General features: G+C 43.1%; 1 protein-coding gene across 2 annotated transcripts in view; it reads left to right on the forward strand.

The window, feature by feature from the left end:
- Positions 1-15,260, forward strand: part of MTMR2 (myotubularin related protein 2) — a 61,089-nt gene that overhangs the window by 11,836 nt on the left and 33,993 nt on the right. For both annotated transcript variants that reach the window (XM_030475768.1, XM_030475769.1), the window contains exon 2: positions 7,917-8,022. In XM_030475768.1, the coding sequence (XP_030331628.1) occupies positions 7,917-8,022 (106 nt within the window). The remainder of the gene's footprint in view (positions 1-7,916; positions 8,023-15,260) is intronic.

Genomic DNA, 15,260 nt, shown 5'->3' on the forward strand with positions numbered 1-15,260 from the left:
CTGTAGTCCATTGTGCAACTATTGAGAGCAAAATTTGCATTCCTAGAAAAGCTTGTTCACGGTCAAAATATAGGACATTCTCTTTATGGCTCCTGGGAAAACATGTACTATATATTCAGCTCAGGATGCTCCTTAGAAGGATCAACTTTTAAAAAATGACATTTTCCTCTCTTGGAACACTGAAGTCGGACTGAGACCCAGCTTTGCCTGGCAACAGAAGTGACTTTTTCATTCAGGCAAGTGGCATGGGGGGCTGTTTTAGGTCTGTCACACACAGGGACGATGATTTGTTTGCTGAAATGGCTTCTTTTTAAGATACTGTTGAGCTCTGACATTGCTGGCCCTTTGGAATGGAGAGAGTGCCTTATTATATTACTGTCTGCCTCCACCGAATGCCAGAGGAAGCCCTGGCAGTTGGTGCTTTTCTGCCCTTCAAAAGCATTCTGGTTTATGGCTTTGGTTTTCTTCCCCTTTGAGATTATTACGGGTCACTCAGACATTAAAGTGGGATCTTCAAATGTTTAGAAATATAGTGAGTTCCATGTACTTCTGGAGTATAGCAACTGTCTGTCCTGGGTGTGCCTAAAAAGAGGGTACTGGGTGTTCGGAAGGGGTAAGAATGCATCTCATCTATGCTATGAGTAGTTTCCTTTGGTGCTTGTTGTCTAAGCAGAATAGTCTGTTTTGATTCTCTATTTTGCTGTGAAGAATTAAGATCAAGTCACTGCTCGCTGGAGATACTACTCCTTTGTCTGTCCACGTAAGCTCTTTGGGAGAGGGCTTGCCTGTGATTACACACATGCGCAGTGCTGAGCACTGGGGGATTCCTGTCCCTGGGAGAGATGGTGTTAAGATGCCAGAACTTAATTTACAGCAGCAGAGCCTGTTCTGGCCCCATCCGTGTGGAGTGGAAGCCAGCGCAGAGAGCCCAGCTCGTGCTGCGAGGCTCTGGTTTGGTCAGACGCCAGCGTGTTTTCAAGTGCTTGCCTGAAGAGGGGAAAACATGGGACTTCTGAGGACCCTTAGGTGTATGTATACACAGATAAGAACTACAGGGACCACTTACCCTTAGCAGAGATCCACAGAGAACTGCTGTAAATGGGAGAGCCTGATGTTGGCAGCAGCTGGATTTCCCAGGCCAGTTCAGCCAGTACTAGCTAGGACAAAGTCATATTCATGGGGAACAAGCACCAGTTTGTCTCCCTCTGCTTTGATGTGATCCAGAAGGTTTTTCACTATTTCTTTTTCCTTCTCTGGAAGCAACAGGAGTGTTGAAAGTATTGGGTTGGGAGAGCTGTCAGCTTGAGTTTGGGAAGCGAGAGGGCAGTGCTCAGTACCTCTGTGTCATTATACTTCTAAGAGACATGCTCAAGTGCTGCAGGTGCTCCTTCCTATTCATGGCGCTGCTGTAAGTCTGAACCAATTGGATCCTGCTCTCTTGGCATCTGAAGCTTCCAAATTAAATTGTGTTTGCCACAAGTCATCATTAATTTGCAGTTTTCACCTTGATTAACTTTTAGGAATGTACATAATGAGAAACTTTCAAGAAAACAGGAAGAGAGGAAATGGAAATTTGCCCTCTGCAGTGTTTTTCTCATTTATGACCTCTGTGTCTGAAACTGTATCACTCAGTGGTGCATTTTATACCCTGTTTTCCGTGTCAGTTCAGTGCCTATTGAAACAAAACATTCAGTTTGATACAGAGGAGATGGTGTGAGCAGCCCATGCCAATTAGCATCTGGGTAATTGGCTCACCTTTGCAAGCATTGAAGCAGCTACTTATTCTGGCAGGGAAGGAATACTCATAAAGAAGGTGCTGGAGAGGTGACTTTATCATCAGTGACTGCCTTTTGGTTGTGTTATTTATAGAAGTGAGCCAGGTTAGTATTTTAAGACATTATTACAAAAGGTGTCCTCAAGCCCTATGAGTATGCTGTAAATAAAAACAGCATATTTTGCAGAGGTGTGCTTTCCTCCTGTCCCATCAGTTTTCCCACAGAGTTCTGGTTGTTAAAGTCATATGCAGGTTCCCACTTACAGATTTAGGAGGGGAACTCGATTTTTTTGTATGTTTCTTTGTTTTTAATTTTTTTGACCCAGTATCTTACTCTGAAGCAAGCAAAAGCTCTTCCTTACTTTTCACAGTCTTCACAAATTGCTACCTATATAATCCCAGACTGGTTTGTGTTGGAAGGGACCTTAAAGCTCATCCAGTTCCAACTCCCTGCCATGGGCAGGGACACCTTCCACTAGAGCAGGTTGCTCTAAGCCCCTGTCTCCAACCTGGCCTTGAACACTGCCAGGGATGGGGCAGCCACAGCTTCTCTGGGCACCCTATGCCAGCACCTCAGCACCCACATCATACCCAATCTCTTTTTGCATAGGATTGTTTCTTATCTTCAGGAAGGTGTATATGTGTGTATGTTCTCGCTGAACAGAAGTATAGTAGAAGGGATATATGTGTTCTATTTTTGATGTTTTTGCTGAACAGAAAGATGCACACCTCTAAGAAAAGTTGCTTGCTCAGAAATCACCATTCTCATCAGTCACAAGCTGAGATGAGCCAGACCAGCCCTCATACTAATGGCATGACTTTTGTCTCCAGTTTCACCAGAAGTTGTTGTGAAATTTTATGTGATACATGAAATTGGTTGTCATGACTTTCTTCTAGGGTCACACGGCCTAAGGGAAGAGGTTGTATAGCGTGGTCGTCCTTAGGCCTGATGTTACAGAAAGTTCTTCATAGAGATCTCCTGGGAGTTTTTCTTTCTCCTGGAGGCTGGAGACAGGGATCTAAAATATCCTGGGTTTGGAGGACAAAGAATGTTGTATTAAATTCCCTACAAGAGGAGTGAGGATACAGGGAAACCCCAAGCTATGGGGTTTCACAGCTTGGCTCTGGTACTTCTCTTGCATCCTTGTGCTTATCTTCTACCTGACCCGAGTTCACTGTGTCGCGCTCAGACCTTCATGAGGTCAAATCACCCTCTTCAGAAGCTGTACTTGTGCTTTCTCCTTCCAGGGAAAGCTGTCGCTTCCCTACACTAGGAAAGCAATAACATTGTAGTCAAACTCTTTCTGTAGCAGTTGGCAAAACAAATGGCAACTACAAGTTTTTACTTCCTTTGCTTTCTTATACATCATAGGGGTCTGAGAGTAGAGATGACTGGCACATGCCATTTAATGATGCTCTTTCAAATGTCTTAAGGCTTTATCACTGCTTTCCCCCAAAATATTTCCCCTGTACCTTCACAGTTTAACAGGCTAAGTTTGCATGTCTCAGAGACTTTTGTTTACAGCTTCTTTAACACCTTTGCTGGCAGTTTAAGCCAAGCATGCTGGCTTAAATTTAAGTTTAAGCCAAGCATGCTGGCATACCTTCAATTCTGCTACTCATGCAGTAATACCTTTCAATTGCCCGAACAAGAATCACCGGAGGGCATCTGTCTGAGTCTGAATTATGTTGGAAAACCATCTGGCATGTTGTGGGATAGTCCTAATAATAACAATGAACTCTTTATCAGGAGTTGAGTCATGATGCTTGGTTTCCATCTTAATTCTCTTCTTAGTTGCATATATGTATTCCATATAGCCAAGGGGTTAATACTGCGTGCAGGTACTGTACAAGACCATTGTGCTGACAGCTCTCATTTGGACTCATTTATCATTCAAAATCTGACCATAAGAAATGCATTTAAATAATAAAAATAATTACTAAGATGAAAGACATAGATCAGTGTTAATTGCATCCTAAACCTGTTTCCTTCTTCCTGGGGAGGGAGGGAGGAGAGGAGAAAACAGGGATGGCAGTCACAGGAGTAAGGTACATTCCCTGAAGGTGCTTTTGAACTGTTACAGGGTCTCTTTTTGCACTTAACACAGACATCCGTCAGCAGGGATGATGTGGAGCTGCCTGGACCTGAAGCACAAGAAGAGAAATGCTCCAGGAGCTCCTTGGTCTTCACTGGTTCCTCACAGGACCATCTGCACTCGGTTTCTTTCCTGTAGGAAGAGCCCAGAGTATTTTGTGAACCTGAGTATATGTTATTTCCTAGGACCAAAATGAGGTTTGGAGATCATGTTGTTAATTTGCATGTTTACTAAGTTGTATTGAAGCAGACCTTCAGCTAGCAGTGATGGGTGCAGCTCTAGTGATTTTTAACCCTTGCTGGAATCTGGCTGAACTTGCCTCAGATGTTTGCCAGGTGCCCTGAACCCAGCAGTTGTATCTGATCATTGTGCCCTTGCCATCCCTCAGGTTTGCTCTGTGTTGCCTTACAGGTGAAACAGGTTGGGAGTATGTCCCTGTGAGAACAGAGCATCCTTGCTGGGGTCATCAGCATTTTAGACTGATACTGGAAGTACCCCAGTCATGCTGCCAAAAGTATCGTATGAGACAGCTTTAACTTTACATTGGAAAAAGCTGGGATAATGTGCAGAAGCTGTGACAGAAACAGGAATAAATGGTTTGCTGAAGATGATGCAGGAGGGCTGGTGGTAAAGCGTGGTCTCTGGTCTCCTCGCTCGGAGTTGTGCGTCAGGCCCAGGATACTCGCCCGCACATGAAACTATGGTTTGAGGATCTTTCCTTTTGCATTGCTAGCAGAGGAGAGCTCGAGATTGACTAAACCACTGAAGCTGATGAACTTCTCATGTGCGAGCAGGGATGTCAGGTTAATTAGTTTGCTAAGCAGCAGAGCTGGAGCTGTGCAACTGCCTGACAACGATAAGAGAAGGGCGCTGCAAGCCAGCGGCCTTTCGGTTGTCTGCTCCTTCATTCCATCTCAGCTCCCTGTAAATGATGGATGAGGAGAACAGAGGCAGCGAGCCAAACATGTGCAACCTGTGCACCCTGTGCAGAGCTGCATAATCCAAGCGGTATTGTTCCCTGTATGTATGTGCAGGTGGCACTTCCCAGAAGCTCGCACTGCTGTTGCTGGGGGGAGGCTTGCCGGAGCTGGTGCGGGGAGCTTTGGAAAATCCACTTCTCAAATGCAAATGCTTTCCTTCATTAAAACCCACTTGAAGCCAAGTGTGATCAACAAACACAAAACACCGTCACAGCTCGGACATGCTGTGGATTATGGTTCTCCTCTTTTTTTATTTCCCTTGCATAAAGCAGTTTGCCCTTTCGCCTGCCAAAGTGAAATTAATGAACGATTTCATAAAAAATCTTTGGTCTGCAATGATTAGATAATCACTGCTTGTGTGTTAGGCAGACACTGGCAATATACGAGGGCAGAGGAGTTGTGTAAGCAGAAAAACTGGTGAGATTTTGATCCTTTTGTTAGCACTCTCCCTCCCTGGGAGCTGTTAAGAGCAGGTTAGACACACAGGTCTTGGGAGCTATTTGGGTGTAGCTTGTCCTGACTTGGGGTCTAGAGGGACTAACGCGTTCCATTAAACCTTTCCCACCTTTCCAGCTCCTCTTTTCTGTGACTACAGGATGTGAAATACTTGATGCAAATGCTTCTATTAATAGATTGCTGTGCTCAGTGATGTAGGGATGGTCGCTGGGTGACTAAGCTGTACTGCACGGTGCCCGCAGGCCAGGTTAGCTGCTGGTGTGCCCCTTGCATAGTTATTTACACCTGTGCTAAATGACTTGTAAACTCTGTAGGGTTACTGACCTGTAAAATGCATTCAAATACACAAAACTCGGGGGTCTGGAAGGGGAGGGAGCTGGAAGGCATCATAGCTTCTGGAGGCTTACTCTGAGCCTCTGGCTCCCCCGGCTGGAGCTGGCGCTGGAGAAGGCTCGGTGGGGACCCGGGGACAGGAGTCAGAGTTGTCACCCAGTGACAAAGGTGTCTACGCTGTCTGCTTGCTCTTCGTTGATAACTTTAAGTACCATCTCCTTCTGGATGGCTGTACTGTAAACTGGTGCTGCTTAATTAAGTGTGATTCTTCTTTTTTTACATGCTTTTAAAAATCAAGTTCATTAAATACTTGCAAACGCGAGGGTGGAGGCTTGGAAGATGAAGGCTGGCCATACGGAAACCAGGCTGAAAAGAGTTTCAAGGGAACACATCCAGGGGTCTGAGCTCATTTAAGCAATGTAAAAATGTGGTTTAGTGCTAAGCCCAATTGAGTGTGCCTGCAGACTGCTGTGTGCTGAAGCGCTCTCAGCCTTCCTCATCATCTCCAGATACAGATTCCCTCCCTCTCCCTGTGCTGCATCTGATGATTTATACAGCCATGTAATGAATCCAGTCAGCCCTGTTAGCCAACAGAAGCCTCTCTCCACGTTTATTAATAGTTTACTGCCCCAAAAGATCAGCAAATTGAACCCTGCATCCCATGATGTTCATCCAGTGCAGTGGAGATGGCAGTGGTGTGCAGCCTGGGTTGAGAGGAGGAGGAAGAGAGGAGAACGTGAGCAGCTCGTTCAGCAGCAGTGTGAACTTCATAGCAATTTTGTTATAAAGTGAGACTGTACACAAATTCAGTGTGTGTGTGAGGCCCTTTGATCCATAAGGATGGGAGGCTTTGCAGATTCAGTTCTTGCTATTTTAGTGTAAGATTATTTTCTGCCGCAGTGTGAGCAGTGTTGTGCAGTGCACCAGTGCCACAGTCCATCCAAGATTCTGTGAGTTTACCTGGCAGCACCACAAGAGCTGAGCAGGCTGGAAAGCTGAGTGATTAGCTGTTGAACCTTGGACAACAAATCCGTTCAGTGGAATTGTGCTGTTCGATTGGCACATCAGTATCATTTATTTAAAATAATGTTGTACTGTTCTCAGAGGTTGTAAGTTTCTACTTCGTAGGATGAAAGAGTTGCCTATACTCCTTAGTCCTTGGAGACAAAAGACTATTCCCAGCAAGAGCCCAATTTTGCTGTAGTCCTTCATGTTTTTAACACTGCCTGTGCAATACTTTGCCAAACTCCAAAGAACAGAAGTAAAAATGGAACATTTTGGCCTTTCAGTGGCTGTTTACGAGCAGCAAAACAACTTTCAGACAATTAACAAATCTCCTTTGGAGATCAGGCCTTTAGGAAGCTGTTTCTAGGTTGTCACATGTCTAATTAAAACAAGTAGTAATGGTAATACTCCTGCTGGTATTCAGCTTTGGCCAAGGCTAGGCTTGCAAGCCTGGTGCCTGATCCTTGAGAGTATCTTTACACCCAGGTAAAAACCTTTCTGGGGCCTAAGAGTGTGGGAATCACTTGGTGCAGGTAGTGTTTGCTGCTGTGCTGTGGCTTCAGGGAGTAACATTGTACCATGGGGGATCTTTCCTTACAGACATCTGGAATTTTAAGAGCTTTGTTATTGAATGCTAATTTTAAGCAATTATGGTTCTAGGAGAGGTCACAGCATAAAAATGCTGTAAAATGAGCTTATTTTAATTGCTTACAGCTACACTAGGAAAACTGTATAGAAAAAGAAAATCACTGTTTTGCTTTTTTATTTAGCAAATTGCTAAAGCAATCACCAGAGAGATGTGCTTGGAGAGTCTTTTTAATTCTCCTAAGGGCTGCACTTACACCCGAAGGAGGAAGGTTGTGTGTGATGGAAAGAGTTTTTTGTCCTGAATTTCTTCCACCACTGTGAAGCTGCGGTTGGAGTTATGCTGGCGTGCGTTCAGGAGTCTGTCTGTTTGCATCCCCCAGCAGCGCACTAATATCTCCCATCTGAAAGCCTGAAATGGAGGCTCTAGGTTTCTGTGATTTAGGATTTGATCAAGCTTGTGATCATGATAATGTTGGCTCAGTCTGAGCTGAGATTTGTTAGTGAATTGTGCACGCTTTGGCAGTGGCAAGTAAAACAGGTTCTCTTAAACCACTGCTGAGGGCTGAATGACTGGGACTAGAAAGGGTGGAGATAGCGAAAAATGCCTGATGTGACTGTGAGTGAGTGGCAGTTCTTGATGGCTTCTGAGCATTCTTTGATGCACTGTGGTGTTTCTCTTTATAGCGCTTCCACTTCTCACTCGGATCATTCTACTCACACCAAATCTGCTTCTGCGCTATCGTCTGACTCGATCTCCACCTCAGCAGACAACTTCTCTCCAGATTTAAGGGTATGTATGTCTTGTCTCAAAAAAGAGAAATACATATCTGCTGTGGCCTCCTGGAGAGGACATTTCTTGCTTCTCGCAGTTTGGATATGGTGAAATGTTGTCAGCTTTCAAGTTAATGCCAGATTTTATGTAGCCGAAGCATGAAAGGACCCAAAGTCAAACAGGTGAAATTGAAGTTTAATTTTACCGTATTATTTCCATCTTTATAAAGTTGTTTAATCTTCAAAAAGCTGACTCTGCAACCCACACTTGGAGATGAATTTTCAAAGGAACTCTGTTTTCTTTTAAGTGCTTTAAGTAAGTGAAACCCTCAACCTGCCAGTTATATATCCTTTTCTGTTGTGTGTGTGTGTGTGTAAGAGATGTTCTCTCTTGAGAGCTCCTGCTTGTTTGTAAACACTGAGTCCTTGGAAGTAGCTTCTTTCAGAGAAAGATTGCTATCTCCAAGCTGATAAAAATAATCTTCTGTCACAATAAAGTGCTCTGACATAAAAAGATCCAAACAAAGCTCTTTTAAGTCTGTTATTGGATTAGTTAATTATAAATTCAAAGTTCTATTTCAGTGTCACAGGAGTTTTGCAGCTATCTGTACGTTCCTCTTACGAAACCAAGGGGTTTACTGATATATCTTTGCTTTTAAAAAACGTCCCTGAGTATAAAACTGTTGGTGTTGGGACATTCTAGTAACAACCTTCAGCATTTCTCAGCTGTGGTTGAGCATCTTTGTGAAATCTAAACACAGTAAAATTACATAAAATCCTCTAAAAACCTCTAAATGCAAAACTAATCCCTTTGACAACCATGATAATTGTTTTGTCCTGTGAGTGTTGTGTCTGTAGTCCATTATTAATAACAGGAAGTCCACCTGTTCATAAGGGGCAAGAACATAAATGGTTCTTTCTAAAGGAGCTTATTAGCCAATATTAAGCTAAGATTTGAAAATTAGTAAGTAGTTTGTGTTATTTAGTGATAGTTTACACCTTTTACCTGTGGATACAAAAAGTAATCTTCAGAACATGGCTGGGTAAAGAAGTTTGTAATATGTCTGAAGTTTTTCCCCTGTGAAGCTGGGATGTTCAATTACTCCAGCATACAGAAAACATAATTTTTAGGCTGAGGTTAAGCAATTCATGAGACTGCAAATACTGCTATAGCAGTAACTGTATAATAATATTTAAAGAAGTTTGCACAAACTTAGTTTATTTTCCTATTTAATTCCAATTTTTTTAACTGAAGTTTGCGTAAGTGGGTTTCTTTTTCCATTTTTTAAGCACAATTCATAGAATAATAAAATCACAGAATGGTTTGGGTTGGAAGGGACCTTAAAGTTCATCCAGTTCCAACCCCCTGCCACGGGCAGGGACACCTTCCACTAGAGCAGGTTGCTCCAAGCCCCTGTCTCCAACCTGGCCTTGAACACTGCCAGGGATGGGGCAGCCACAGCTTCTCTGGGCACCCTGTGCCAACGCCTCAGCACCCTCACAGGGAAGAACTTCTGCCTAATACCTAATCTAAATTTATTCTGTTTGAGTTTAAAGCCATTCCCCGTGTCCTATCACTACATGCCCTTGTAAAAACTCAACTGCTTTTTCACAGTTTTTGTGACACGGGGGGATTACCTTTAGAAGTAGAGAATAAAACAACGTTTCTTTTCTAGAATCAAGATTGTCTTTCCTCCCCAGTGGTTAAGTTGGCTCAACATGTTTTCCTTATAACCTTTATTGCATCTTGTGAGTCTTTCCCCCTTTTGTCACCTTATCTGTGTGAATTGTAAGCTGTCTGGGCAGGGATTCCAGCTCTCCTAGACTTGTCTGCTTCCCTGTCCAACAGGGCCTCTATACCCACAAGCAATCAAAAGCAATGTCTGCAGAGGAATGTTCTCTTAGCTGCGTGATAGATTTTTCAGGCAGGAAATGCATATGTGTTGTTTACTGGAGGCCATTAGAAGCTCATACGTCCTTTCCATGCCACAATTCCTGTAATTTTCTGAGTGATTTCTTCACAGCCTGCCCTCTTATTATTATTTATCTATTTCTAATCAAACGAAAGTTCTGCCATGGTTGCAACAAATGCTGCTCCCCTTTAGCATTTAAGGAGAGATGGTAAAGCAGAGAATTACTTATTTAGCATAAAGGCACTGCAGGCCAAGTGTGACCCTGTGCCTCTGCTGGCTAAACGCTGCTTGCTGTTAACCTGCATCAGCTCTGTGGGGCCCAAATTCAGCTTAGGTCTGCCAGGCTTCACCTAAAGCATGCTCTTGCAGAGGTGCTGCAAGTGGCTGTGATGCAGGTGTGTGTAGTCATAAAGCTGGTTCTCGCCTTCACACTTGGCAATGGTAAGTGGACCTAGTGAAAAAGCATTCTCTAGTCCTACTTGTAGTAGGGTATAGCGAGAAGGGGGCAGTTTACAGTAGCACAGGTTGACTATCTCTCCTAGAGGAGTTCATGCATTAACTGTTTCTCTCTTCATTCCAGAGAGTGTTTGATGCTGGAGAACAGGCCTCGGAGGCGGGATCTGTCCTCTATCTGTGTGCCTCTGGTATTGGTATTGCCAGTGCAACTGCAGCCCCACAACCTGTCCTCAAACCAGTTGCTCTCAGTGCTAGTGCGTTACTGTTTGTTCCCTGGGCTAGCTCTTGGACCCTAGTGCTAGCTCCTAAATGAAAGATCTATTACAAGTGGTGATCAACTAACACTGATTTCTTTCAGGTCTGGAGTCAAGGAGGACAGACGTCCTCTCTCTGTGACAGTTCTGCAACTTGGTTTTTAATAAAGTCAGTTCTGTGAGGGATTTTTCAAGGTCCTGATTGTTCTTCCTATTTTCTTTGGTCTTTCTGAGATGTGTCCTTGCCTTTGATATTGCAGATGAAGTCATACCATTAATGGATACAGTGGCATGAGCGTGGTCTCTGTTCTAGCCGTGTCCTTATTTGCTTGAGCATCTTGTGCAGCTTTGACTGGCACAAGACAGCATTAACTCCAAGTCTTCACAAGTACTGAGATGTAAGCTAAGCACGTTATTACTTCTGAGGACAAAAGGAAGTCCCACATCAGTCCTGGAAAAGTGTAAACCCTGAAGTGGGAACTAATGCATTTTGTGGTAACTTGGTGGTATGGGGTACAAGAGCCTGTGCTACCTGGTGTTCTCACAGGAAGGTGTTACATCAGTTAGCTTTAAGAGGCTGAAAATAAGCTTTTCAAGATTTTGGCATGGATCTGCCATTTATGGGATTATGCTCTTGATGTGTATGTAATTTTTCCCTGCTACAAAGAATTGCTACATGGATCCATCAGCACTCCTACCTCTACTTGGTCTCTGTTTCTATGTGTGCGTTGCCTCAAATTTAGGAATTATATGTCGGTGACGATGGAAAAACACTCTGTGATAGCTACAATTAGCACTCTCTTTTTCTGTGGGGAATTTTTAGAAGAATAGTAGGCGTCCATCGGGAGGAGGGAACCAGGGGAAGGACCCACATCATTTCTTGCAGTCTGTGCCTGCAGTTTTCTTTCGGAGTGCAATTAACACTCTGTGTGTGTGCGCACATGTGTGTAATGAGGTAAATGAGACAACCACTGGGGATTCCTACTGAATGCATGTGCAGTATTTTTCCTAAATCTTTCTCCAAAGTGTTTAATAATAACCTTTATGAAGGTTTTTTAATGTATATTGAGCATTTCAATATCTGGAACTAAGATGAAATTGCCTTTCCACTACCAAATTTATAGAATTTTCACTTCATAAACTAACTCTAAATAACTTTTGGCTGCTTTAGTTAGCTTCGTGGGGGGAAGAAAAGAACTAAAAAACCCCAAACCCCAGCAGAAAAACAACAAAGCGCTATTAGGTTCTCCCTTCAACCTCCTTCCTGATCTCAAATCTGAAACTGTTTAGAATTGATTTAGGGAATGCACTTTTTGAGGGAATTTTTAGCAAATACATTGCCATATGTTTTAGCATAAGTTATAGATCACGCAAGAACAGAATTGAATAGAACTAATTGGAAGTGAAAATGGGCTGGAAATTCATAGATACTTTGTAATTTGTGATGAGATTTTAAAACCACCTTCGAGCCAACATTGCCAAAGGGTTTGTGGTGCATAAATGTCTCTTACAGATCTGGGAACTTGGTGGTTATTAAAGTACAATGAGGTTCTTGCTCCTAAGTCCTATAGGTGGTATAGGCGTGCCTGTGGGCAGATATGTCTGTGCATTTTATAGTACTTCTCTTAAGGCTTCTTGCTAATGCTCTAGCTTTTATCGATCGGGACTTTTTGTTTTGAGTCAGCTGTTGTTTTATAGGATAATGCCTGAAGTTTACTGTGTTCAAAGCTTTGGAGTAGCTCTCATTCAAGGGTTGGATCCTTCCCATCTGTGGTTGGAAGCAGTGGATATGGCCAGTGGAGCCTGTTGCCACTTCCCTTAAAAACAGTACCTTTGCCTGAAAACTTGTTAAGTTCCATTGTATTTGGTTTTGGACTGTATACAGCCTGAACCAGAGGATGGAAACTCATGTACTGGCTTTATTATGTTGTTTCTTGCTTCTAGTCCATCCTGTGCACAGAAAAAACCAGTACAGCAAACCCATATGACACCTGCTTAGTTGTGCAGCCTTCAGGAAAAGTGGTTCAGATCTTTGTTCTTGGCATTGCTGCTTGTCACCACTAAACCATTCTCCCCTTTGAGGGCAACAGTGAGATCCACAATTCCTCATATTCCTCTGAGGTCCAGCAAAATATCGTACAAGCATGTGTCCCATCCTCCATGATTGTTTGCTCCCTCCATAATAATTTTCTTCTTTAATATACGAGGAATCAGTGGATTTGCAATGGGTTTATGTATGAGATCCAAGAACATTATTGTAGCCTGCCCAGGACCCAAAGGTTAGAAAAGGGAAGAAACGCTTGCGTAACCTTAATTTGTTGTCCATTGTGTGTATGGTTGGAAACTGTAGACAAGCCCATGTGGTTTATTTTGTAAGATACATAACTGATGCATGACAAAAGGTATTGAAGGAGTCTTCTCCTTCCAAGACAGTAAATGGATGCCATAGCTGTCTCCTTTGGTTTCCTGGATGAAATCTGTTTGAGCAAGTCTGCAGTCAAGCTAGCCAGCCACAGTTCCTTTGTAGCAGATGGAAAGAAATAGGTTGTTTATGATCTGATTTATCTCAACTTCAAGGAAATGCCCACGCTAGGTGAGAACGTCATACAAGGGAAGTCCTTGCTGCAGGGTGTTGTGAACATCATTTGAGGGGCAGCAACTTATTTCTCAGTGGATCCCTGCTTTAGCTGTGCTCCAGTAGAGGTGCAGTTTTGTCTCATCTGAAAACCTATTGTGTTTCTCCTCTGACTACGAAGAGAGTTCAGGGGAGTTTCTCCAGATGTAGACCTCTAAGACTGAGGTAAATCCTGTCCCTCAGGTGATGTTGGGCAGGATTAACCTAAATGCCAGTCACTGACTTTGCCACCTTTGTGTTACTTTATTCTAGCTTTAGTGCAAAGTGGCTTAGACTAGTTTTATGTAGAACATGTATATTGTTAGTAGAAAAACATATTGAAGAAAGATGTGATCCCTCCCCCCCATCCTTTGCAGTAAATCACTAAAACTAGCCTCAGTGAGCTTTTCCATTGCTATCTCCCTGCCAATGCAGGAAGTGTGTCAGGCTTTGGTTATGTGTAACACATGTTCAACAAGAGCTGGGTTCAGAGAACAGCATAACTTTTTAAACTTTAAGCACTCGTTTAAGCAATGTTTTTTAGTTTTTCTTTTAAGGGACTTCGCAGTTAGTGAATGATGCTGGCTTGGAAGCACTAAATAATGTAAAAACCTCTGCCTAAGCACCTTCAGGGTAGTTGAAGACTCTCTGCCCTGCCAGTCGGCTCCATCCCTCGCTTAATGATATATGGGATAAGTATTCCTGTTTTGGAATTGGCCCTTGACTCTTTGCGTGGGACTGCCTGTAAGAAGACTAGTTCATAGCGAATGCAAAGATGTCTTCTGTGGTGCGAGCTTTCCTTCCCAGCGCACTGGAGAGTGACTGCTATTGAGTTACAGACCATATTGCACAAACCACCAGATGGTGAAGATAATTGACCTGTGGTCACAAAAGGCTTGGCTAGATGTGAACTGGTGGTACAGCAGTGAACTTAAATAAACAGTTCATTTCTTTACTGTCACTGTGTGAAGACTTGATCATGTATGTTTCTCTGCATCATCACTTTGGGCTCAGTTATCCTCTCACATGGAGGTGAACCTCATGGTTTTTGGGTGTACAGGGGTAGAAGCTATGCAGGCAGATGTATTCCTTACCTGATCTGCATGTAGTATTTCTACAGGTCCCTTTGCACACAGGAATGAAAGAGGAGCCAAATCGAAGAACAGATGATGCTTTACTTTATCAAAGGTATCAAGTCAAGGGACTTAAAGAGCGGCCGATGAGAAGTAGGAAAATATTGTGAGGAAAAAGTATTTTAACTATCTCAAAACTCTGATTTTGGCCATACAAGTTGCGTGTGTGTGCCTGTGGGAAACGAGCTTCCTTTGGAGCATGAAGCTGTTGGTGAACAAAGGCACAAAGGACTGGTTCTGGAGAATGAATGATGCTCTTGTTCACAAGCATGGTCATTCCAGGACAGCACTGTGAGTGATGGGAATTTACCCCTGCTGTTGCCATGTTTTTCTAGGAGTCCAGTTTCCATGACTGTAAATGCTATATATTTCATGAGAATTACAATCTTTTTCTTTTTAAACTGTCCTAGGAGATGGAAAATCTTGGTCCCCTCCCTGTACCTCTCCTCAGTAAGTCCTTTTCTGCACCTCCCCCTTGCAAGGAAACAAAAACACAGAGTAGCCAACCTCTGGGTTGCAAAATATTGATTTCATGCAAATTAGATGGGGGAGAAGCCAGATGCAGTCAGTTTTCTGTCTCCTTTACATGGCAGTAATACTCCCTAAGTGCTCGTCTCGTTAGAAGAGAGCAAAGGCAGCAAGCGTTGCTAATTTTTCTTGTATAGAGGTACCTGAATGTTTGAATTTGAAGTAATGCACAGTGAAAGAACTCTCTGGAAGCATTTATGATCGCCATCTATTAGGAATGGAAAACTAAGGAGAATAAACAAATGGCCTTCATATGTTCCTCAAAAATATTTTCAGCTCTTCCTAATCGACTGCCGTATTTCTCCTAGTTACAAAGTGCAAGAATTCTCCTTTTGCTGACTAAAACTGGGTAAGAGGTG

The sequence above is a fragment of the Strigops habroptila genome, chromosome 2, assembly GCF_004027225.2.
Source record: "Strigops habroptila isolate Jane chromosome 2, bStrHab1.2.pri, whole genome shotgun sequence".
Taxonomy (NCBI): Eukaryota; Metazoa; Chordata; class Aves; order Psittaciformes; family Psittacidae; genus Strigops; species Strigops habroptila.